The sequence below is a fragment of the Vidua macroura genome, chromosome 3, assembly GCF_024509145.1.
Source record: "Vidua macroura isolate BioBank_ID:100142 chromosome 3, ASM2450914v1, whole genome shotgun sequence".
NCBI lineage: Eukaryota > Metazoa > Chordata > Aves > Passeriformes > Viduidae > Vidua > Vidua macroura.
The window spans coordinates 105,286,492-105,313,121 of NC_071573.1; the positions used below are offsets into that span (position 1 = coordinate 105,286,492).

A 26,630-nucleotide genomic window follows, 5' to 3' on the forward strand; every position below is an offset into this window, starting at 1 on the left:
CTCCTGAGGGCAAAAGATGAGGAGCTGGAGGAAGCCCCATGGAAGATCTGCAACTTTTATCACCATTTTGGGGGTGGTGACATTCTGCACAAGGAGAGGTGGCAAAATCAGAACCAGCATGAAGTGCTTCAGGGCTCTAACAAAGCCATTTCATTCAAGTCTCCACCGGAGCCCATTTGTATCCCACACCAGTGCCTCAGCAAGAGCAGCTAACTGCAACCAGGACACCCAGGGCAGGGTGGTAGAGAAGGCAGGCCACACTCTGACCCTTCAAATGCTGAACTGAATATCTGTGTTTCTAGCCCCAAAATTCACAGTTCTGTAACCCAAATTCTTAAAGACCTAGGCAGTCTTAAAAACAACATCTAGTTTTTGAACTATTATATACAACAATGTTCACAGACTGTGTCAGACGCATTCTTGCCAAAATGCCATTTATTGCAGTATACCTTTACATGGCATACAGATAACCCAATGTTGCATCTTCTGTCAGAACTCATATTTCATTTGTACCACTTAAATAACACAGAATGTCATGTTTGTTTCACAAACTGTCAGTTAAGACTACCAAAATATACAGTTTTTTTCCTTTCTCCCTAACAAGGTTGTGAGGTACAACTGAATTTTACTACTTTATCTTTCTGTGCTTTACAAGAACCTTTTCATAGATAGACCTATCAAACATTTCTACATTCCTATACAAAGCAAAGAATTACAGCTGAAATTAACACCATCTGGTCATTGCATTAACCTATAAAAATTCATTCAGTAAAAAAAAAAAAATCAAACCCAAAACAAAATAACAAACAACTGAAAATAGAACAACCCAAAAAAAACCCATAATGGTTGTTGCAGTTTTACTTAAAAAACCAGGCAACTACACATATGCACAAGTTCTCCACGTGCATAAAGAAGAGTTTGGAACCAAGACATTTTGGAGTTTTTTTCTTGTGTTTGCAGCAAAGGCACCAATTTTAGCTGCATGGCAGCTCAGGAGTGTTTTATACTTCATTTAAATTACACAGGTTTTTAAGTTTGTCTGTTAACGTGCAACGTTTGTACCAACTGTTGCAGTATTGTCCAATATACTCAGATCATTCCCTCTGGCTCAACAGTACAAATATTTACATCAGCTGTAAACACTCCTCCACCCACCCCATACCTTCTGCACTGAGTGATTAGGAGCTGAAGTGGCAAGAAGCTACCCAAAGGCAGAGCAGAAGTAAGGCTTGTACAGAACACCACACTTGTGTTCGCACGGTTTGAGATATTCTGGAGAACTCCAGACCCCCACTGAGGCCCCAGTGCCTGACATCTGACAGCACACTGACCACACACAGCTTCAGGCATCCAGACTGTGCTCAGGAGGTGCTTTTCTACCCTTACTAGACTGACATCCCTGGAGTGGCTTCTCTCCAAAGTGCAGGAACAGCTTCCAAGGAGCCGCTCCGGAGTAGCGAGAGTCAAGCACACCAACTGCTGTATCTATTTAAGGCCACCTACACTCAGCCTTCCCCAGGCTCATTTCAGATGCTTCTCTACTCCTTAGCTGCAGTCATGACGTGCTGCTTCCCACCTCCCAGCCCTGTGTGCCATGGCACCCTGTGGCACAGAGGGCAGAGTAAGTTCCGAGACAACCACAGTGACGGGAGGTGCTACAACACAGCCCCGGTGACCTGGTACTGCCCAGGGTCAGATCATCTACAGCAGGACAGCCAACCTCAGCTCAGCACCTAGGAAAGGGAATGTCTGAGATGAGACTGCTTGGAAAAATCTACTTCTTACCTAAGAAAAAGAGGGTAGGGGGACAGCCCAACACTATTGATAAAATTAACTCTCTGCTTAGTTTTGGGGTTCTTGGGGTTTCTTTTCTGCTAGTGTATGTACCAGCTGCTTAGGAGCTGGTTCTGAGTATGGGATAATGCTTCTAAAATATAAGTTATTTTAAACCACATGACAGTCATTTGTTTACCCTGCCCCTCACACCTCCTTTTGGCAGAGATCAAGTTCAGCTTGATGTTTCATAGCCATTAAGTGCTCCAAATACAGCTGTCAGAAAGAGCTAGAGGATAGCAGTGTACCAAATGTCTGCCCAGCACAGCAACTTATTACACTCAAAACACATCTATGAGTTAAATAGGAAGGACCCCTGCTATACAGAATTTGAGCACTGATAATTGGTTATTCTTGCTAGCCCTTTCCCTAAATATCAAGAGTTTTATACATACAGTGCTCCTTTATCTTCTCCCCACCGCCTGTCCCAGCAGTCTTTAGATAAACCAAAGTGAGTTTAGGAACTTGCAGTTCTAATTCTGTTAAAAAAAAAAAAAAAAAAAAAAAAAAAAGTTGTGCAAGAAAGCAGGGAATGTTCAATGAATCCAGATCTACTTTGTAGTTATAAAAATTCCAATGGCAAAGTGGTAAGGGCAAATAACCCAATGATCATATGGCTTAAGTTTAATGCAAAGCACACTAGGAGGTCCACGTGCAGGGAGAGAAGAGTCCAAGAAAGATGGAATAAGAAGTGTCCTGAAGAACAGTGTTTATGCATAGAATTCCTCTTGTTTGTGTGGTTTTTGGTATCCTCCATTAGACTGTTTTGGTTCATCCAGTGAATAGCTGCCTTCATCTTTTTTCTTCATTCTGTACAGCATAAATGCAACTAGAAACACTGCAAACACCAAGCCTACAAGTCCTCCAGCAATTACACCTGGAAGGGGAGAAAAAGACACAGATTACTCTAGATGCCATAGCAGATAGTACTACTATGATTTTAAGTTCCAGATTGTTCCTTAACTGTCCCTGGCTTAATGGCTTAAATTAATTTGTCCTTCTGTTCCCTCCCAAACCAAGCACCTGCTCAAATACAGCAGCCAGTCCTAGGGACATGGATCTCCCACTGGGCCATGCTGCAGAGCACACACGGCTATGGTGTTCAACCCTGGTAAGTTGACTGAGGCAGCAACAGAGAAATTTTACTGTAACTTTTCAGAGGAGTGAAGGAAGAGGTTTAAACAAAGTTGCAGATAATGCAGTCACTGCTAGCTGCTATTAGCAAACTAATATTTGCCCCTGTTAGGGTTTTGGCAACACAGAATCATCACCCTAATTTCAGAGGTCTAACATAAAAGGTTGGCATCCTTGCTCAGAGATGTATTTGCACAAATGCAGCTTCTGTTGCCAGGAGACTCCAGGAATCTGCTGTTGCCAACTAGAAATCCAAAATATCTGGTACCTCCAAGAACTTCTTTTCTGTCCATAATTCCCGAGGCTCCTGCTGCTTTGGCATTCCTCTCAGAGTCAGCCAGTACTTCTGCATTCTGGGTGGGGAACAATTCCTCGTCTTTAGTTAAGATGAAGTCTCCCTGTTGGGACATACAAGGCAGGTTATTCATGTTTCTCATCATCTCTGTTTCTGGAGACTTTCTTTTCATCTAAAACCCTCCACCAACATAACCTATTAAACCAATCACTGTTTTTGACTAATTAACACCTATTCCTACCAAACCAACTTAGTAGATCCTACTAAAGACATCTCCCAGCAGAGGGTGTCAGAACTATTAGCCCTCACCGGGTCTCCAGAGCCATCTTCAGAAACCTCCTCATGTGTAGGAACGACATCCCTTGGAGCTGTGGCCGCGGGGGTGGCAGCGACGTCTCCCTCACCACGGACAGTAGAGTGGGGCTCAGGCATGTCCTTGGTGTCTGGCACATCAGAGCTGGGGATTTTAGGTTCAAGCTCATGGACCACAGCAGAGGCTTCTGAAGGAGTCACATGAACCACGGAAGGAAAGTGAGCAGTGGGACTTCTCACTGTTGTGACTACGTGGCTTGTTGGTTTCCCATCAGGTGAGCCCAGGATGGATACTTCATCCTTCACAGCTACAACTGGTTCCTCTGTCACTGGATTACTGGTTGCAGAAGGAGATATTACTTCCTTTTCAGTTCTGCTCTCAATCCCATGAAATGGCTGTTCACTGAAATCCACTGGTGCTGCCACTATTGAGGAATTAGTTGATTCTCCTGGGATTCTCCAGGTGCGAGACTGGTCAGTCAGGGGACCTGCAAAACAAACAAACAAGCAAACAAAAAAATATTATCCTTGGCCAGTTCAGAAGCCTATTAATAGTATCCTCAGGACACTGGTCTAAGAAGGATAAATAACCTTCAGAGTCAACTTTCATAATAACGGAAGTTCAGTTTGTAATTCCTCATCCTTTTCAGTGGAATAAGGAAGGGACAGACCAATGTGATGTTCAGCAATACTTTGTTAGTCCCCAAGGCAAAAGTGCCTGTTTGTGGTGAGGTTGACAAGGGAAATCTGCTTTCAGTACACTGGTTCCTCAGGGTGGATATCTGAGTCTTTTTCCATAAACACTTTTATTTGATTCAGAGCAGTCACACCTTCAGTCTCAACCACATCTGGCACTGATTTCAGGCTCTTAATTTCTGCAGAGTATAATCTAAAATACAAGCTTGTGGCTGGAAGGAAGCAGAAGCATAGCATGCTTCAGATTTCAATAGCTTGCTCTTTTCTCACTAGCATCCCCTCAACTTCAGTACTGAACACCAAGGGTCTCTCTCATGCAGTTTAACAATCATTTTTACAGACATTTCCCCCTACCCTAAATCCCCTTTATCACTTATAAAAATCTATGGCCCATGGGAACATGCACATCTGATGACAGATAAAGTTTGCACTTGATACATGTTGGTAGGCTGGGGTTTACACAGCCTCAAACATTATCTCCTACCTGCTCATAAAGGACCTTGTTATGATCTCTTTTCTTCATGAGTGAAGAATCAACTCCAGTTTCATAACATTCTTCACACAATATCTCACATTAGCAGTCACATGGAGTGTACCTCTGCTTCTGGCTCCCTCTCAAGTCTCTTACAGCTCATTTTCTACTAATTGTTAGAATCTCAGGGAATACAAGATTAATAAATTAGGCCCTTTCTCTGTTCCCAGCTCTCATATTCTGGGGTGGGTGTGTATGTGTGGATTCCTCCCTCTACCCCCCCTTCACTTGGGTGCTTACTGAGCTCTCAATTGCCACTTCCTAGAAGGACCAAGCACTATCAGCACAAGTGCTAACAACTCACCTGCACCTGAACCTGAGAACACATCATCCTCATCACCAGATGAATCAAGGTCTTCAGGGGGAAGATTCAGATTTGTAGTTTGCTTTAAAGAGAAGAGCAAAAAGATACGTCAGTGATGAGATTGAAGTGATCAGGTTGCTTGCTCGCTTCTAGGGTTTCCTAGAGGTCACACAAACATTTTTTGTTCAGATTGTATTTTTTCTTCTCCCTTCATTTCAGCTCCCCTCCCCAGAAGAGCGGATCTGGTTAGTATGTTTGGTGTTGGAAAGGTGAGTCTTGCTGTCTCCTTTCTCTGCACTGCTTCCAGGCTGCAGTTGCTTTGGGAAAGAAGAAAGCAAGGAATCCATTTGGTGTTGCATCCTGGTAGCAGGCAATGCCCAGTCCTTTCCAGCCTGTTTCAGGTGCTGACTGTTTGTGTCTTCCCTATGCACCAACTACTCCATCTGCAAATCACTGCATTAATTCTAAGGAACAGAAAGGAAGGGGAGGCAAAGGAGCTTGTCTTCTTTCCCTTTATGACTCAAATACTGTTCACATTTCTGAAACTAAAGCACCTGGCTGGAAGGAGAATCAATGTCCCTTTTATTAAGTATGGGCACTCAAAATGAGTCCGGAGATAGAAGCCAGCCTTCACTATTGGAGAATAAGCCCTGAGCTTTCTCCATTTACACTCTAAGGAGTACACTAACCAGCACTGAAATTCAGTTGCTGAAACAAGAGGCCAAACCCCTGTTCTATGGCACTTGTTTGTCAGAGCATACAACACTCAAAGCTATTCAGGATCTCCAAAGATGACAATGCTCTTTCAGTGTTTACTAATTTACTAATTACAGAATGATTACTTCATGCATCTCATTGGCCTCTGCTGTATACACTTACTGCTCCTATCATTACAACATGCCTGACTCTCAGCTCATGACGAGTCTCAGGTTTATTTCTGCAGGGCTACCGTTACCTGGTTAGTAATTTTCCCTTCTCAGATTTCAAACCAAAGCCCCGTTAAGTCACTTCTTCCAAAATTCATCTTTTTGACATCCAACTACATTCCCTGTTTTCACAAATTTTGACTTCTATCCCATCCTCAAGTCACTTTTGGCACCTCTTTCCAGCACTGCCATCTGCAAGTTTAGATGTCGCATCGAATCATCCAAGCTGCGGGATCCCTATGATCCCAAAAAGTGCAAAGTCTCATTTTATTATGTAAAAAAAGGACACACATCCTTTGCAGCCAGGCCCACTGTATTTCTTTAGCTCGCATTAACAAAGTGTCACTTAAAAATTAATATAACATTCATCCTCATCTCAGGAAGAAGTTAGCCAGCCCAGTATGTACTGTTGAAACAATCCAGCTCTGCAGTTGTCACTTTATTACCTACAATGGATGTGTTTATTGGTCCTATCTCCTTATTCTTAAGATACCAGGTTTACCCAGTTTTCTCTTCCATCCTTAATACCTTATCCATTCCCCCCATTTCCACACAACTAGTTTCCAAGGTGGTTAACTAGCCCATTAGATTCCACCTCTCTGAAGACAAGTAACCAAGTTGCCACCAGCCTATTCAGCCCCAAGATCTTACCCCTTCTAGGCAATTATTGTAGTTATACGTCTTTTTTAAAATAACAAAAAAACTAGCAACAAAACCTCTTATATAGACATAAATTTTTTAGCTTTTTTCTTCCCTACTGAAAATAAACCCCTAAAGCATTATTCCTTAAGCTTCTGCAAGCATATTTCTAGAATGAATTGCCCTTCGATCTCTTGCTTAACTGCAAGTCATGAGGTAATTTTGACTTTTAGATTTGTCCCTGCTTGTTTGCACTGTGCTTTTGCACCTTTCCACAGAAAGTAGGTCAGGTAAGTACTTCCCGTGTGTTTTCCTTCTTGTGTCGAAGGGTGGTGACTCACACAGGCTGATCTCACTTCAAATATTAAAGAGTATGAACTGTTGGTGCATAAAGAATAAAGAAAGAACTGCCAGGCTGCCCAAACTCAGCTCCCTCGTGTGCCCTTCCCAGTACATTCAGAAGATAAGTGAGGCCTTAGAAATTGCACTGTTTTTATTGATGGGGGGTTGGTGACCACTTTTCTCTCTCCTTCTCACACCAGCAGTGGCAAGCACAACCCTTTGTTCTTTCACTCAGCCTGGCTGATTGCAAAAGGGGAACATGTTGCTAAAGGTGGGGGTTGCATTCTCCTTCCAGCGGGAAAACTTCCTTGAAGCAGCTAGAAAGCAAACTCTCCAGCTTTTTATTGACGTAAGGGACTGCCAATACAGCATAAAATTGTATCACCCAAACATTCAGCTAGGATCAAGGCCACATTCCCCCCCAATTCTGAATATTCAGGGGTAGCTCATATGGATTTTCAACAACACCCGGACAGATTGATCATCTGCAGACCTCAACAATCCTCCTGAAAGGATCACAGACTGCCAAGAAATAAAATGGCAACTCTTGAACTTGACTATTGAGCCTGCACCCCTTCCCCTTGAGGGGTTAATAGGTGAGGCTTGTTCAGTTGTGTCACATTTCCTTTGTTCTTACTGAGTGTGTCCAGCCACCCTACCCTTAACACCTCCCCTCACACCTGAGCTCTGAGCCTCTCCCCAGGCTGCTGCAAGCTCTGCTTCTTCACAGCCTTTGTCATGCACCCATTTGATTCTTAGTTTGATTTCTGTATCTGAGCAGGGACAGTGAGGTCCTCCTCAGAGGAGAGAAGCCCAGGGCAGCCCAGTCTAAACCAAGGGAGACCCAAGGTGTTCCAGGGCAGAGCTGTCCAGCAGCTGCTCAGCACCCACCCTCCAAACACGGCAGATTCAGACCAGTCCTAGTCCCCTGAGGTTGGCTGCTGCATGTAAAAATAATAGAAAACAAGAATCAGGATCAGTAAAGCCTGCTTTCCACAGTTTTATATGAGAACTTAGTGAAGTTACATGTCCCCAAGGGTCTTGTCCCCTTGTCCCAGCTGCTCCTCTGGGCATTGTTGCATCTCCCTTTGACCAGGCAGCTTGAGGCTTGGGATCTGAGAGGGACTTTCTTTGGCCCAAATACTCAAGAGACAGTATAGGATTAAGCACATGTGGATAGCAGTCAGAATACCCACAAGGTGCTGTAATTTCATGACATCATCCAATTTCATGACACACGAGCATTAAGGAACATTTGCCCAATTTATTTAACTGTATGGTTATATAAAGACTACATTTCTTGCTCCATAAATTACAATTTCAATGGACATAAAAGATGGTAACCTCCCCACAAAATACAAGTAACTGTAGAAAGGCCATGTTTCTATAATGATCTGCTGCTGAAGGATTTCAGACACAGCAAGGTTAGAAAACACTGACTCAGGACAGCATTGGAAGGGACTGAACTAATTTGGGTTTGCATCAGGAAGACAGACTGTGCTGTTCAAACAACAAACACCTCATGGTCAAGGTTTTTTGATGACCTTTTATTGAAGCTGACTTACACCAATGGGAAAGGTTTTGATTAGCCAAGAGGATTAGGGGCACAGAACACTGGGTTATACTATCATACGAAAGAGCTGAAAATAATTCCAGCTTAAAACAAGCTTACTCTGCCTTTCAGACAGTGGATCCTTTGAAGGACCTCTGATGGGATCTCATGTACTCTAGTCAAAAACTCTTCACATTCTTATCAAGCATCTACAACATGTTGCTTTTTTACCATTTAACAAGCTTGTATGGTTTTGTTAGCAGTTCAGACAACTGGTTGGAAATACTTGTCCAGTCCTTTTGATTTGCTGTCACTGAATTCAGCTGCATGTGAGGGGTAAAATATTTAACTGTATTTTTGATATGCTTTAACCAGTTCTCATTAACCAGTGGAAGACCCTCTTCCGCAAGGATCAAAGCAGCCTGTTTAGGGGAAACCCTGGGGTGACTGTTCGCTTCTGCTCTTGCTGAGCACTGTATTGTTGCAGAACAATAGTTATTCAGTTCTGCTGGGACAACCAGAAAGCTGCTTAGTGGCATCTTCAATTTAATCAACAATGGGCCAGGCTTTCACAACTCATTAGCAATATTATTGGATCCAGAAGGCTGACATAGTCCAGACTTTTTTTCTTTTTTAAAGTATCATTTTTAACTATTCTTCAGTCTTCATCTTGGTCAGAGTCTCAAAGCATGAGTCTTTCTGGGCTTATCCCATCAGCTGCTAGAGAGCTCCCTCCTGCTATAGCAGAGATCCGAAGCACTCTCTCATTATGAGGGGGAGATTTGTAGTTGATTAGTTGATCTAACCCTGTCCTAACTGGGAACCACATTTATTTAATTTGATACATGCAAAAGGAAAGAGCTTTTCTCAAATTGCTCGTTGAGGTAAGCAAAACCACTGGCTTTGCCACAAGCTGCTACAAGCCCTTAACTAGATTAAGGATGGTTTGTATCCAGCTCTTCTTAATCCAGTTAGTGATCTGCAGTGTCAAAAACACTTGAAATCCTCCATTAGCTGAATAAAGCTGTTAAATTTGCACATTTATTTCCCCTAATAAATCCTTCTTACTCAGCTGAAAAAGAATGAACTGTAATGAGCTCTCCCACCTCAAACAGCTCCCTAACCATCCTGTGAGAGTATTGCAACTGCATAGGAAGGAAAACCTATAGTTTGCTCTTGTTTAAGAGAATATACAAGAGCAAGACAAGCATTTGCTCTGTAATTTGGCTACAATAAAGCATCTAGAAGAATACTTTCAAAAGTATTTGAACAATTCTTAAATAAACTCAAACAGAAAGGTTTGTCTTTCACCTTTTCCTGTATACTGCAGAGCAGAAATACTATCTGAGGCAGAGCAGCCCGAAGAGCTTCTAACTTCAATGTAACATTGGTATTTCAGTGGGGGGAAGACAAAACCACGTGCTGAAGGAAACTTTAGCTTTGTTAAACCTTGATATTCTGCAGTTAATAGCCAATGGACAATTAACTCCAATCCCAGATGTTCATGGTCAGCAGACAGCTTAAATGGTTAAGGGGAGAAAAAAATTTAAAAAGAAAAACACCCAACAACCAAAAAAAACCCACCCCAACCATATAAAACCCACCACTAGCATCCCCCTTCTTTTACAGACATACAGACTCTGGAATTAAGTTGGCCATGCAGACCTTCTCTTTAACTGTCAGCCATAAATTCTGGAATAGCAGAAAGAGAGCTGATGCTTTTATATGGCAAGTCAAGAGTGAAGCTTGCATGCAAGCCTATTACATCAGAACTCAGCAGCAGTGTGGCACCACTTCACCTAAATTCTCTTGTAGTTGTTTCTCCTGCTACTCCACTGCTCAAAATAAACCCTGGTGCTCCTTGGTGATCATGTAGGTTAATGAAGTATTTCTCTTCCTAGAGGAGCCAAAGATGCAGAATAACACAGGCCAAAGAGCACAAAGACAGCTACAAACCACCCCACACACAGTCCAAGGGCTGGACAGCCTAGATTTAAGCAGTATTTTATCTCTGGCTAGTGTTCCAATCAAGAATGCTGTGATGACAGGGGTATTGGAGCTAGGTGATCTTTATGGCCCCTTCCAACCGAAACCCTTCTATGATTCTACAAACTAAGTCACCAGCACTTCTTACTTCCTAGTGCCCTTCCTGTTTCAGATGGTGGTGTTTCCCTGCACCCTCAACAACCTTTTGATGTGTATCAACAAGCTTCAGCATCCCCACCCTTCCATTAATCAATCTCTGTCACCTGGAGCAAGGCTGGATAGTGGCTCAGAGGGTGCTCCTTCCAAAGAGAAGCAAGTGGAAAGCAAAGAGTGCTCTTTTGCTCAGCAAGGCAAGAACCATTTTAGCAGAAAGAGGTAAGCAAGCCAGTTAATCTGGCTGCTTATCTAGCAGATCATTATTAGGGCAAAGAAATACGGAAAATCTTGGTTAATTGCATTCTTACTGGCCTCCTCTTCTATTTTTGTCTGGTGACTTGAGAGAGGAACTATCTTTGAGGGAGAAGTCCTGGTTGTGTTTGAACTCCCTGATCATTACACAGTACTCAGCTCTCAAAGGCAGCAAAACACCTTCCAGTAGCTGCTCAAAACAGGTTGAGAGCTCTTAGGATCTATTCCACTATGAGCAGAACAAAGCAGACTCTAGACTGCCCACTGTTCACTAGGCTGTGATCCTCCTTTTCTTCAAGCTGTAGGAGCATAACCTGATCCCTTACACAAGATGCAGTGGCCAAGGAAGAGCATCCAGCTACTCCACAGGCAGAGCAGCCAGTGTCCCAATGCTTCTAGAGGCTCCACACTATTGCCCAATCAGCTTTACATTTTCTCCTTAGAGTGACAGAGTAACTTTTTAAATAAGTAGGGCAGAAATACAGTAATCAACATGCCAAGTGCAAAAATGAACCAGCCTGTTGCCATCAGGTTAAGTTTCACACTGTACAGCAGGGCCCTTTTAACTCCCACCTCCCACAAGAGCATGCCACTTCATGTTTCCTGGACCATCCCCTGCATGTCTGTTTGTGCACTCTCATGGTCAACCAGATCAGGGAACTGGTCTTGTTAAACTAAACAAAAGGAAAAACAAAAAACCACAACCAAACTCCCATCCCCCCCCCCCAAAAAAAAAACCAACAAAACCAAACAAAAAAACCAACTAACAAGAAAAAAAAAATTACGAAGAGGATAAAATATCATGCAAAGAATTTTCCAGCAGGACCAGTTTCCCAATCCTACTCAGTGCATGAATGCACAAGTGTTTGTGTTGGCACAGGGCAGAGCGTGGCAGCCAGGGCTGCTTAAGCATTCACAGAGGCTTACAGCCTGCATTCTGGGATGCTGACACTCATTCCCCAGCCCACCATGCATTATGGAAATGCACATCACCAGACTGCAGGCAACACACAAATCAGAGGCTGACTCAGAGGGCCACACAGGTTCATACAAAAATGAGCAAGCACAGGGGCTGTAGGGACAGTTCTCTTCTGCAGTGTTTGCTCATGGATTATGTTTATTCCAAGGTCTGACAGCAGTGCTTTTGAGTCCTCCCAGTCCTCCTAGGAGTAGGAATACACAGCTAAAGGCTAGACAGATGTCTTGTTCAAACCAGAGCAGTTCTAGTTTCATCCTGGGCCACCTGAACTTTACAGGAGGCCCAGTCCAATTGCCATTTATTCCTGGACAAAGAGTACATTGAACATCCTTCATGAGAGAGGGCTGAGCAAAGCTGGAGTAGCTGGAGTCCCAGAGGGCTATGGATTCCTCAGCAGGGGAAGCTCATGGCCGTGCTCATGGCAGCAGGGACAGCACAGCAGCTGTGCATGGGAGTCCTCTGTGCCAGGAGTGCACAGAGCACCGTGCCAGTTCTGATGCAGAAGAGCTCAGCTGCCTCTCTAGTCCCTCTCAGCCAGCTCCACTAGAAGCCTGCTCAGTCCCTCAGCAATAGAGAAGCGTTACAGCCTGTGCTCCTGCTTTTTCACCTGGACAATGTATCAAACAAGTTACTACACACTGCTTTCACTCACACCAACCTGCTCCTTCCAGTCAGGCTATGCAGACCAGGCCAAAGACTGAATCTCACCACAGATCAACACATCACAGACATGGCATACAACAGGCACACAGCTGAACTCTGTATCAGTGACTGGCTGTCACAATATGGCCAAAAGTGGGATCCCTTTTGTCTCCCATGTTCAAGGCAGCCCGTGCTTTGAAGATGCAGTCTAACGAGAAAGCTCATTTCCCTGCAGCTAATCTCATAAGAAGCAGCCAGTTCAGTTTTATGTTATAAAGCACTTTTCTTTAAAGATCCTTCCCTGCAGCTCTTTAACATACTTGATAGTTCAGGCATTTGTTTCTTGAGCTAGCACAAGAAAGCCACAGCTTTCAGGGTTTGTGCAAAGTAGGTGCAACTCACTGAGGCCCATCCATCCTGGGAAATTAATTTCAATCTACTTAAGCTGGCTTGAGAGATGAGCAGTGAGCTGCCTAAGTCAAGACTAGGCAAACCTAACTTGTCTTAAAACCCGCTGACTGAAAGCCACCAGCACTTCCTACTTCCTAGTGTGGCAAAACCAGCAGGGAAGATTCATTCTTACTGCAACAGCCACTTCATCTGCTTGTTTAGAAAGGAACAGGCCAAGAATTGCTTGGTTTCAGCAGAGGCTAGAGGTGGGCCACCCATCCCCGAAACCTGACAAAGTAAGGCTAAAGAGGGGAGCATGCTGGCAAGCAGAAAATCTTTATGAAATTGAAACCTATCCAGCAGAGGACTCCAGCAGCCCAAACCCACACATTACCCACACATACTGGTAACTACAGCACAGGTAAATGCAACCTTCTTGCCAACAGAAGAAATTAGAAGTGACAGGATCTAAACACCTGCTGCCTCTTCTTCCTGCACACATGCAGCCCCTGCTGTGGAGTTCAGGTGAGAAAGAGCAACTCACCTCACACAAGGCATCAGCAGCCACAGCCACTTTAAGTAAGAGACTGGACTTTGCAGTGTTGCCTCCTGCACATATAAACACACTGAGCTTATGTCTTCATTTTCCAATTATTTTTTTGCCAGTTATTCCTAACCAGCTGACCTGTGGTGGAGGCAAATTCCTCTCCTTGCCCCATCTCTTGACACCCACTCACCCTGTTCAGCGATCAGCACTGAGCACTGTCTTTGCAGTTAAACTTGCTACAGAATCGGAGTTTGTGACAAGTGAAACTGGGCTTCAGATTGCCTGGCTGCTCCTTAGCAGCATGTGTGGGCTGGGGAAGCCAGTCTCCTTTCTCCACACACCTAAGAAACCACCCAGCTCCCAGTGCAGCAGACCACTGGCACTACAGCCCTGAGGCTGCTGAATGGAGTCCAAGGCTGGGTTTGAGGGAAGACCTGCAGCTGGTGAGTGCCCCCATTTGTTCCATTTGGGACTGGCTTGTCCCAGCAGCCCTGTGAGCTCCAAATGCTCAGCGTGGGGCTGTCGGCCTCGCGCCAGGATGCCCAGAGGCTCGGCCCCGCGCGCTCCTCCTGCCGAGGCCGTGGCTGCAGGACAGAGCACGGGCCTGCAGCACACCAGTGTCAGGACATGGCAGAGGCAGCTCAGGGGCTTTGGTCCCACGGGAGCACAACTTGCTCTCGTCATCTTCGGCCAATCAGCTCAGGAGGTCCCAGCTCAGAAGTCAGAGGGGTCTGGCTATAGGAAAGCAAGATGTGGTCTATGGCATCTCAAGTCCTCAAATTATGGTGGTGGCGCCCTGTGCATCGCTGATGCCTCTCAGCAGCACCAGAACATGTGTGCCTCTGGCCTAGGGAAGCCTGTTTCCTGGAGACAAATGCTGTGCAATTTGGTTGGTGGAACTACTACCCATTTCAAATGAGCTCCATGGCAGCTTTTATGTGATCAGCAAACTACCACAAGCAGTGCTACAGCTGCACAAGTGCTCTGACCTGAGCAGATGTGGTCCCAGAAGTCAAAAACCACCTCATCACCATGCTACACAGTATTCTGAGGGGAAAGACACTGTTCTGCTTCATCCAAGGAAGGGAAGCCAACATGCAGCCAGGAACAACTGTCAGACAAGAGAAAATGCAACAGCCTTCAGTGTCCAGACACAAGGATAGGAAAATATTCAGGTTCTTATCTCAAGAGTTTCCCTCTTCTCCACCCTGAAATCCAGCAATCACCTAATGTGAGATATGCCAAGGAGCCAGGAGACCAAGTTCTAAGATTTCTTGAAGGATCACAGAAACATTTTCAGTCTACTACTGATGCATACATGTTTCTAATTTGAGCAAATTGCTTGCAGTGCTATATTAAATTAGTGAAATCCAAGTTTCAGATAAAAATCCCTAGTGTACCAAACTAAAAGCTTGTACTTAGGGCAGGACTTGTTGCTCCTGGCAGCTAGGATGTTGTTTAAACCTCAGCAGAAAGATGAACTTGCAACCCTGGTCTCAAAGGTCTCAGATAAAGCCATTGGTAAACTTAAGTTAGACTACTTAAACTTACAAATCCTTGGCCTTACAACAACAAAAAAGCTGACCAGGTGTTCCAATTAGTTACACAGAGGTACAGTGGAACTGCCCAGATAATGTTTTATAAGAGGATGTATTCTGCAGAAACCGGATAGGGACAGGACAACAAAAGTTACTTCTATTTGCTTACACCTCAGTGACAGAAACACCTGCCAGCTGCAAGGCCTGTTGCTATCAAACTCTGCTCTATCTTCCCAGCTGATCTGCTCACAGTCTAACTTACAGAACTTATGTCAGCTTCTTCATACCATGACAACATCCCAAGCCTCAACAATCCAAGGCCTCCTTGATTGCTTTTGTGAAAATTCCACATTTTCTTCAGCGGGATGCACAATGAAGTCTCCAAGGCTTGTGAAATTATTTTTTTCTAATGTCCCGGGGTGACAGGACCTAAACCAGGACAGCTAACACTCTGTATTTTCCATACAAGCATCCCAGACACGTGTTCCCTTGGAATGCTGTATTTCACTATAAATGTAACACTCAACTTCTCAATTGCAGCATCACCACCAGCCCTTTCAACCACAACCCCCACTGAAGAGCTGATGGATCAGGGGACTGGAAGCACCCAGAAGGAGCTGCCTGGCTTGACCAGGCACCAATGCAATCTCTCTCCCACATGTGCACACCAGATGGCAGGACCAGGGACATCTCAAAACCTGATTTTTTGGTGCTGTTGCTTGTCAGTCTGGTACAGAAGACCTGGCTACAGGGAGCTACAGAAGCGAAACTTGGGCAGCAAAATGAGCCAAGAGTTGGCATTCCACAGCACCCTTCTGATCTGGTCACAACTAAGCTCCAACCAGTTCTAAGGGACTCTGTTCTTGCACAGCAGGGCTCACAGCAGCCAGCACCAGTCTGTTAAGAATGAACTCGTGAGTCTCAATTGACAGCCAGTGGCTGGACTCACACAGACCATGCAGGCAGCTTTACATTTTGGGTTTGACCCAATGCAAGGCAGTTTCTGCATCTTGGCAGGTCTTACACTAGCACACAGTGGACTCAATGATCCTTGTGGAGCTCCAACTCAGTATATTCTATGATTCTTGGTGTTCTCTTTATGTTTGTTTGTATGGCTCACCATTGCCAGCTTAGATCTGATGAAATCAAGTCTCTCCCTACATTATGAGGCATGCTGTCCCATTTGTCTTATCTACAGGATCTCAGGGTTGACTAAGCCAAGGTTGTTTATAATGCAGAAGTCATCCCCATAACAGATGCAGTTACACTGCCATGACTAAGCCATTCGCTAAAGGACTGAAACATCTCCACCAGAAGCAGGAGGCACATCTCAGATCAGGAATACCCTGTTCTCCTATCCCAAAAGTCTTCTCAAAGAGGCACTTTCACTGTTACCCCCTCCTTCCACAACAGTCCTAGCAGCTCCTGAAGAAAAGCATCATGGGTTTTGGATGCTACTGGTCTCCTTGGAATAAGCAGCAGTAGTTCAGATGGTCTTTGGGCACAGGCTGCACCATATTTCACTGAGTTATTCTAAGGGAGAAGACAGTTCAGACTGCATGGATTCCCTTAGAGAAACATACATGCTCACACCCCCTGGAGCACACAGCCAGGGATCTACCCACATGAAACGGCACAGACCAAGCTCACAGCAGTTCCTCCTGGGACACCCAGGAGTCTCTGTGCTCAGGTTTACAAAAGCACTGCTAATCCAGCACATACTGCAAAGTTCTGAGAGCAGTTACCCCATTCATAGTTAAATTATGCAACACCTCAGTGAGATTATGAGAGTTGACTGCTGTACTTCCATGCTGAGTCACAAGGGTGTTGAAGTATCATGTCGGTGATGAAGCACCAAATGAAATCCTACCATCAGAAACAGTCTGATGCTGCAATTGTGCACCAGTCACCTACTGTTTCACTCATTTAATTAATGGACATTAAGCATTTCTTGACCAAACACCTACTGGATTAAACTAACTCTGACCTAGTCACCCAGTTACACTGTTTCATACCACATCTGTACAGCAGAGCCCTGATTAAGGGACTGTTACAAAGGAGAGCTAAATCAGAGCTTCCTTTGGATCTCAGCTGTTATCCAAGCCTCACCTCCTGCTGTCATTTTTGGGTATACAGCTTGTTCACCTGTCTTCCCCATGGCCCTCTTTCAGAGCAGCCACCAAATCAGGTGATAGATTAGAGTTTAGTGGGAGATGCTACCATGTTTGTGCACTTTGGATGCTCTCCTGCCTCCTATGGGCAACTATAAGATTTCAAGTTGTGATTTGGACATCCCTATGTTTTATACATCTATACTGTGAAGAGACAAGAGACACCACTAATGCTACTGCTGACAGATTGACAGGCACCACAAGTCAATAAAACAGTGCTAAAATTGCAAGGCAAGGTGAATGCTTTACTACCAAGTTACTCCTAGCACAGCATGTCCCCTAGTTCAAACCAGTTTCTGTCAAGAGGTACCATCAGTATAGCCAAGATGTGACATAACAACAGATCAAACCTGTTCAAACATCATTAAGTTGAAGATATTTAATATACATGAATAAATTTCTGGGTCTACTCAGTGACTACCAACTCCAGCCAGCACATTATCCCTCTAAATAAAGCAGAGGAAGAAATGCTGAAGGACCACTTTATGGGCCAAGTCTAAAAGCACAGGCTGAGCCATTGGCATGTATCAGCACCATCACACAAACACTGAATGCTGTCTCAGGTGTGTAGTATTCACCTTGCAATCCTCAGCTGATGGATTTCACAGGACTTCTCACACAACTGTACTTGCTCATCTCTCTGAGTTATCCAAAACAGCTTCCAAGAGAAGAGTTGTGATCCTCTATTGTGAACTTTCACTTTCTTTTACTGGATACCACAGTTTTCTCAACTTCATAATATTCTGGGCCTGCAGCCAGAGACCCACTGGCTACATCATACTAGTAAATTAAATAATATCAGAGAACATCCCCAGGCACTAGAACACTACCAATACCATAATATTATTAGAATGATTTATGGCATAGTTTTGAGCCTTGCCAACCAGTATGCCCCCAAATAAGCACAGGAAGGTTCTCAGGAGGCAGTCTGGTGAGGAGGGTGCATTACAGACAGGCCAGACAATTAGATTTCCTACACAATTGTGACTCCAACATTTAAGTTGGTCACAAGACACCTTGTGTCTAACATGCTTTATTGTACTGGGTTTGCATTGTAGGATTTTGGTAGCAGGGGAACTACAGGAGTGGCTTCTCTAACAAGACAGAGCTTCCCCTGTGCCTGACACAGCCAGTGCCAGTCAGCCAGGACAGACCCACTGCTGGCCAAGGCTGAGACCATCAGTGACAGCAGCAGTGCCTCTGGGATAACACAGTAAAGAAGGGGAAAGAAGTTATTGCACAGGAGTAATTGCAGCCAGAGAAGAGAGGAGTGAGAATATGTGAGAGTAGCAACCCTGCAGACCCCAAGGTCAGTGAAGAAGGAGGGACAGGAGGAGCTCCAGGCCCTAGAGCAGAGATTCCTCTGCAGACTCTGGTGTAGCTGTGCCCCTGAAGCCCATGAAGGTCCACAGTGAAGCAGAGATTCACCGGCAGCCATGGAGGATCTCAAAACAGAGCAGGGGGACACCCAAAAGAGGCTGCAACCCCATGGGAAGCCCATGCTGGAAGAAGCTCCTGGCAGGACCTGTAGCCCCCATTGAGAGAGATGCCCACAGCAGAGCAAGTTTGCTGGCAGGACATGTCACCCTGCTGGGACCCAAGCTGGAGCAGCCTGTTCCTGAAGGACTGCGCCCCATGGAAGGGATCCAGACTGGAGCAGTGATTTAGACCTGCAGCCCATGGGAAGGACTCACACTGGAGAAGTTTGTGGAGACAAACCATTTGCAAGGCACCCCACACTGCAGAGGGGAAGACTCTGAGGAGTCCTTTCCCTGAAGAGGAAGGAGCAGCAGAGACAACGTGCGATGAACCAACCATGGCCCCCATTCCCCATCCCCCTGAACTCCTGGGGGGGGAAGCTGGAGAATGTGGATTAAAGTTAAGCCAAAAAATAAGCCAAAAAAGGAGGGGGGAAATGGAGACAAGGTGTTTTTAAGATTTGGGTTTACTTCTCCTTATCCTGCTCTGAGATGATTGTTAATAAATAAATTCATTTCCCCAAGAGTCTGTTTTGCCTATGATGGTCACTGGTGAGGGATCTCTCCCTGTCCTTATCTCTACCTACAAGTCTTTTGTTATATTTTCTCTCCCTGCCCAGCTGAGAAGGGCAGTGACAGAGCAACTTCAGTGGGCACCTGGTACCCTGCCAGGGTCAACCCACCACATTTACTTTCAAGCACCAGTGTAGGTATGTTTGGTGAATTTTTTTAACCTCTTCTGGCTGCATGCTAGGTGAGGGGGGGAGGGCACATTGAGCATTTAACACTTTTGAGCTACTAGAGTAATAACTTCTAATTATTCATAATCACATCTTCCAGCTTGTGTAGAAAGAAGCTCCAGTGTTTCACATCTCAGTGCAACTACAGATGCAGACTGGGGAACTTTTTGCAGGTTAAATACACTTCAGAGGGAGCTGTGCTGCTGCAGGATTAAGCCAGCAGCTTTCTTCTGCAGGCCATGAGTCAGTTGATGTGAGCACGATAGCACAGCACTCCTTGCCACTGCCCAGACATGCCAGAGTCAGCCTCTTTTGTTCCGTCTTTTGTTCACTGATGGGAAACTAGTCACGATCTAGATGATTCCTCTGTTAGGACAGAAAGAGATTTAGAAGTCAAAGCTGTCTAGCTGCAGGCTGTTGGGCAAGTTTCGATGCAAGCCTCATCACCACCTTCCACTGCATGGAGGTGCCACTTACACACTGCTAGAGCCAGTGTGGTGGACAAATCTCATTTGTCCATCGAATCTGCTGGTGTGAGAGTCTCTGTCACAGTTTCATAAGCAACAGAGCACAGCAAGTGAGTAGACGAATAGGTAGAAGAATATCACATAGATTATCATCTGTGTTAGATAAGAATTCAAGCAAGCTTTGTGGTTCCTCTAGTTTGGGCTTTTACCCATCAGTTTCCTGACTGAAGAAAGCCTGGACTCTGTCCCTAAAGAAGATTCCTATTAGCTGGTCAATGGGATAACAGGTTCTCTCCTCTGCAGATGCTTTTAGCAGAGACTGATGTATTGGTAGATCAACAGGCTGCTCTGAGCTCCTGTGCTTGTGCAAAGCATAGGTATCAAATCTCCCAGATCACCATGCTAGGGCCAGGACACACAGCCTCCAAACTCTGCTGTCAGTTGGATAACAAGTAGCAGGCATAGATGTCTCTCTCTATAAATATATACATACCTATATTTGTATTTCTCCACTCTTCTGGTCTCAAAGGATAGGAAAAGACAGCATGGGATCCTGTTCTGGGACAGGAAAGAGCCAGGTAGTCTCTTCCTACAGCAATATAGCTGCCAGCTCTGATCCCCAGAGAATATACAAAGGTTTCCTACCAGCACAGCCACAGCAGCACCACTGCTACGACAGGGAGCTTCACAAGAGCTCCCATCTGGAACTCGTTAGGTTAATCACCGCTTGCTCTCTAGAAAGCAGACTGGCTCCACTCACCCCTGCCCACCTCTGGCTTCAATCTACAGCCTGCTCCTCCAGTAATCCCTGTATATGCAAGGGGCTGGACCGGAGCTGCTGCCTGCCTCTGACCAGGATGTGTACAGCCACCAGCATTAGAAACTAATTAGCAAGAGCTTTCCTGTGTACAGCACAGGACAATCATGGTCTGCAGTGCCGCCCAGAAGCATGCTCCCCTTCCAAGTGGAATGGAGTTCAAGTTTCCTTACATTTAAAAGAGGCAATAAGTTCCTCATCACATGGCAGAGGCAGACAAAGAGCAACCCCCATCTCCAGCTACGGTTTGTGTGTGCTCAGGTGATGGAGGCAGTGCACTCTGAGGAGTCGTTGTGTGAACTGGCTGTACTTTGCAGAAGGCTGCCTGACAGGAGTGTGTGCCTGAGACTGCCCACAGCCAAAAATCAAGACTGTCAGCCTTTGCTTCTATGACTGGCAATCAAGACATTGACATTACTGCACAGGCAGTGTAGAAAAGCTACACAGTGGAGTATGACAACATAGAGCCCTCATGCAAGGCAGGATACCCATGAGTATTTTAAGCTGGTTGGCAAGCAGTTTCCTAAGTTATATCAGCACCCTTGATTTAGTCAGTAGTCGTTCTGCAAGAGCAATCCAGAAGACCTTTCAGTTATTAGAAAAGCCTGAATGCCAAGACACAAAATGTGTGGACGTTAAAGAGAACCATGTTACAAAAACATGGGCTATGGAGAAGATAGTTCTGCCAGAGAGCAGAGCAGCAAGACACAGAGGTGAAGCAGCAAGAGTTCTTCAACTGAAAATACCCCAAGGAGTTTCTAACTAGAAACCTAGCAGGGAAAGCCATGACTTACAACACCTCCATGACTCAGTTGTTACTGCAGCTCCAGTGACTCAACAGGAAGTTCCATTGCCAACTCCATCCAAATCCCACTAACACATCAGTTCCCATCCAGCAAGGCAAGCCTCACTGGTGAGACTGGTCTCAGCAGCAAGATACAAACATTACAGTCGAGCAGGGCAAGGAGCCCAAGCTAACAGACTCCATTGGACCTGTGCCGGTTCCACAAGACCCAGAACGCCGACTGCAGCCAAGCACTGCTTGAGAAACAGAGAGCTTGGGAAACCACCACATTAGCAGATGTTGCCCCACAAGAGTTGCTTGTAGGAGGTCCAAATGTTATCTCACCTTGAGGTGAGGCTTCACAGAGCAGTAACTTTTCCATTAGCATCCCCACAATAGAAAATGCCCTGTCCCAAGTTTCTAGCCAGGCCAGATCAGGCTCATCGCTGCGGTACACCAGTAGCCAGCAGAGCAGCAGCTCAGGTGAAGTACAGCCCTAACTTAGAGACCTGTTAATAAAGCTGACACTCAGTACTCCAAAGGAGGCACAACATGCCTTCTACATTTAAGAGTATCTTCTCAACTCAGAAGTGAACCTATAAGAAACATCAGAAGTCCTTGCACTCTTTGCCAAAACAACTTCCCCACTGTAAGTTCACTGCCTATATCAAAGTCTACAGAGTAACAAAAGCTCCTCACATCTAATCCACAAATAAACAGTGTCTTTAAATATTACAGTGTTCTGATGCTTTCTCAACCATCCCCCCCCCAAATACAACCACTTATGTTTCTGCTTATATATATTCTGCTCACTTCAGAATGCTGAGACAGGACCCAGCTGTAACCCCTAATTTCTTCCACATTCTTTAGCAGAGCAAGACTACAGTTACACTAGAACAGAAGAGAGCTGCTGTTCTAGCCAGCAGTTGATGTTCTCCACTGCTTTGCTAGTTCTCTTGGCAGGAACAACTGTCCAGTCTGTTTCTTTATGGAAAGAGTTACCAAAAATTTCCACAGATAAAAAGTCCATCACTTTGAGCAAAATCGCTCTCAGATAAAGGCGACAGAGTAAAGGTGCTGTGCTCCTCTTATAGGAAACTTGAGATCTAGCCAATAAAGCCTTGACAAAGCAACTCACCTTGGAGCAGACGTGCAGGGGCTGGTCAGATAATCACTCTCTTTGGCTCCAGTGATTACATCGCCTTGACTCTAATGAGGCCTTAAGCACCCAGCATACACAGACACCTACATTTAGGTGCTTCAGCATCAGCTGAACGCTGTCCTGAGGGATTTGTGCCATTTGAACATAGCAAGCCCATCAATCTTCAGCTGTCATAGAGTGCTGTATTAGATGTCTTCTACTCTTTATTATCTCAAAGCTATTAGATTAAAACACTAACGCTGCAATGCTGAAACACTGCAATTTTATAATTGGCAGCACATATTCAGGAAAAGGCCCTATCTTCTCTCTCTCAAGAAGCTCCCTCCTCCCTGTAAGGAGGGCCTAAAATCTCAGCTCCTCAGATGCCAGAGCAAGTGTGGAATGTCCCTCTCAGGGATATTAGTATGGTTCTTGGACACAGAAATCACTTCAAACAAGGTTAGGACAGAGTGCTGGTATACAGGCCACCTGGAGACATCTGAGTACAGGCAATGCAAAACACATACTTAAAATGGACCAATTTTGCTGCTAAAACAGCAGCCTACATTTCAGGTTTGTGCACTAACTTAATTTTAGAAGGCTTACAGATTTCTTGCACTTGCTGTAACTTGTCTCAGGTTGTTAGAGAGGATTGTTTGTTTCCAGAAATTTCAGGGTGCTGCCATTAAAATGTTAGCTCTTCTCACCACTTGAAACTGAGAGAAACCTGGAACAAAGACTACAAAACTGCACCAGAGCCCCCTTACAACATACAAACTCCAGCTCATCTGCCACTGCTCTACTCAGAGCTGAGCAGATACAGCAGTCAGCATTTCACTGGGAGGTGGTCACCAGCAAGTCAGTGTTCAGATGGAGAAGCTCTGTTTACAGTGCTAGATGAATATTGTGACTGCTCTGTGCATACTATAGAATAAAGTGTTTCCTCCTTATCCACTGCCTGCACATTTAACAAGCAAGCTGGACTACCCAACTTCTTCTAATTAGTTTATGTTCAGATAGGAATGACATCACCCTTGGAAAAAGGTTTGGCCTGCTCTGGTAAGCTTCAGTCAACCACCAGCATGCACCTACACCAGATGAAACAATCAGAACCCTCCTCCTCTCACCATAGGGGCTGGATTGCCCAGTGCCCTTCTGCAGCGGGATGTACATCTTGGCTCAGTTGGCTTCCTGGTGGTGTTTTACTGTGTTTCTATTTTAGAGAGTAACAAGGTTAAACTGTTAAAATGGTAAGATGTATCAGCCTTCTCATTTCAAGGAAGTCCATGCCTCCATCATAACAACAGAGGGCAATTACTCTCATAAAGAATGTTTTAAGCAATGAAGTGTCACCTTGAAGGAGATCAGGAACCTCCCAAATCATTCCTGCAGGTAAGAGTACTCAGGAAGAAAACAACTATTGTTTGGCCAGTTTCTTGCTCCAGTTTATTATTCCAATGACAATATGCATAGATGAGCCAAGCTACACAGCAAGAGCCAAGGGCCAAGCCATGTGCCAGCAGCAGTGGCATCCATCCCAACAACCAGACCACCAAGAACCCAACACCACCATGGCAATGCCCACAGCACTGGAGTCTGGCAGATTCAAAGTACTGTGCAAGGTCACTCTGCTTCAATACGGGAGGTTTTCAGACACTCAGTGCAAAATCATAATTATTCCAGATGGGTGGGAAAGGCAGATTAGACCCTGTCACTGACATTTGGACATGGGGGAAAAAAAGAGCCATGTGATCACCAGAAGGGAAACAGTCTCAGTGCTGAGTCACCCGGAGAGCCCCAGGACTTCTGCTCCTCCGTGTGCTCACCCTTGAGACCCCTCGATCTGCAGTGCCAGCCAGGCCTGAGTGTCTCATAGGCACAGGAGAACTCCAGACAAGCATTTACTTCATGTCCTTCTCATTTCTAGTAAGGAATATTTATCACAGGGGAATTTTATCCAAATAGAGTACAGAGGCTGTAAATTAACTGCAGTTTCCCCACTTCATTAAGCAGAAGCTTACTCAGAAATTGAGAGCAGAGCCTTCCTCCCATGGAACAGTGCTGCCTACACTCACATGTTTGTAATTTTTAGCCATCTCATAACGACTCACTGCCATGTGGGCCAGGAGGGTCCACGTCCAGAACTATAGGCAAAGTTCACAGACAGAATGGTACAGCAAAACCAGAGGTATTTCAAGCAGCTCAGAGCCCACTGTGCACTTTGTTCTGCCACTCCTTATCCGACTGGTGCTGCAGTTTACCCCTAAGCAAGTTTTAAATCAATCATGTCACAAAGGAAAAAAACCCCACCAGTTTTACTTTGATAGCCCTGCCTGCTCAAACTATCTCATGCTCCATTTTTTCCGCCTAACTCATCCAAAGGGGAAGACTCCACAACCGGTGCACACTCAGGTCTGGTAGGGGACCACACGGGAAGCAAAGAAGCGTGTCCCTCATCTCAGAAGAAAGCGATGGGACTGGGGCTTTTTGCCCCACAAGATCTCCTGCCCCGCACCCTCCGACCGCACACGGGGCTCGACGCCGCCCAGGCTGCCAGCGCAGACTTGAAGCAGAGAGCACAGCACTTCACGGGGCTGCGGAACCAGGTTTCCGCGGAAAGGCTCTCGCAGGCGGGGCGGGAGCAGGAGCAGAGCCATCCCCTGTCCGCGGATGACACCTGGCGGCTGCTGCCGCTGCGGGACCCGCACGGCTCCGGGCAGCCCCGAGAGCTGCTCCCGGGAGACGGCAGCCGGGACAGGCCTCTCTGCCGCGGGGTCACCACGCTCCGGGGAGCGCCGGCACCGGCGCGGCCGTGCGCCCAGCCGGGCAGCACCGGGACCTTTGTTTCAGTGGCAGAAAGCAAAGCCCGGGCGTACCCTGCCCTAGGGCTCTCAGGCACAAAAGCGGCGGGGAGCCACCGACCCGCGCTCTCCGGCGCTGTGCCGGGGCACGGCAGGAGCGCCCCAGCTTCAGGAGTCAGCCGTGACTTCGGCCACAGCCGAACCACAAAGGGCCACATGTCAGCGCTCCCCCGGACCCGCCGCTCACCGCCTCCGGGGCGCGACTCGCCGGAGGGGCGGCGGGAGCATCCTGACCCCCCCCGGCCCTCCCGGGCGCACCGAGGGGTCCCGCGGCCGGGGGGCTGCGGGGAGCGCCGCCCGCCCGCTCCGCGGCGCCCCGGGGCGGAGCCGCGGGCAGGTCGGGAGCCGCCGCGGCGGGTCTGGTTTGAATTAAGGCTGCCGGGGCAGCCGGGCTGGGGCCCGCCGCCAGCACAAAGGCCACCGCAGCCCTCCACCCCGGCACGGCTGGGCACCGCTGCGCTCCCCTGCGGGAACCCCTCGAAGCGGGGAGCCGGGCGGTCCCCCCAGCCCAGCCCGGCCGTGCTCGGCCCGGCCCACCCTGCCCCGCCGGCCCCGGCCCCGCTCCGCACCCCGGCCCCGCCGCCCCACGTGCGCCGCGCCCGCCCCGCTCCGCTCCGCTCGGCTCACCGGGACAGCAGCCTGGAAGCAAAGGGCCACCAGCCACACGGCCACCACGTTTATCATCCTTCCTCCTCGCCGGGCCTCGGGAGCGCGCAGCCTGCCCCTGCTTCCCGCCGTCTCCAACGCCGTTCTTGCTCCGCTCCTCTTAGAATTGTTTTAAGTAGCTGCGGGTTTGCTCCCTTTTCTGGTTTCTTTTTTGTTTTAGTTTTGTTTTATTTCCCTCCTTTTCCCCCTTCGCACGCAGACGAACCAGCCTCCCAGCAGCGCTCTGCGATGGCGAGGAGTTGAACTCTGTCTTTTAATGAACCCACTGCAACAACCTTCACCTTACGGCCACCCCCCGGCCGGCTCCGCCTCCGCTCCGCTCCCCTCCCCTCGGCTAGGCTCGGCTCAGCCCGGCTCCCCAGCCCCAGCCCGGCCCGGCCGGCACGCCCTGCCCCGCCGCCCGCCCCCGCTTCCTGCCGCCGCGGTACCTGCGCCGGTGCCCCCTCCCCG

General features: G+C 46.7%; 1 protein-coding gene across 1 annotated transcript; it reads right to left on the reverse strand.

The window, feature by feature from the left end:
* Positions 1-408: 408 nt before the first annotated feature.
* SDC1 (syndecan 1) lies at positions 409-26,427 on the reverse strand. Its single transcript, XM_053974634.1, has 5 exons — positions 26,142-26,427; positions 5,107-5,188; positions 3,572-4,062; positions 3,236-3,365; positions 409-2,710 (listed from the first exon to the last, which is right to left on the reverse strand). Exons 1-5 carry the CDS (start codon positions 26,196-26,198, stop codon positions 2,544-2,546), a joined length of 927 nt encoding a protein of 308 aa, XP_053830609.1. The 5' UTR covers positions 26,199-26,427; the 3' UTR covers positions 409-2,543.
* Between the last annotated feature and the right edge of the window lie 203 nt (positions 26,428-26,630).

Coding starts and splice junctions, on each gene's coding strand:
- SDC1 (XM_053974634.1), bottom strand. CDS start 26,198: ATGATAAACGTGGTGGCCGTGTGGCTGGTGGCCCTTTGCTTCCAGGCT. Junction 3,366..3,571: donor AAGATGGCTCTGGAGACCCG/GTGAGGGCTAAT, acceptor ATGTCCCAACAG/GGAGACTTCATCTTAACTAA. Junction 2,711..3,235: donor CAGAAAAGAAGTTCTTGGAG/GTACCAGATATT, acceptor CTCCCCTTCCAG/GTGTAATTGCTGGAGGACTT.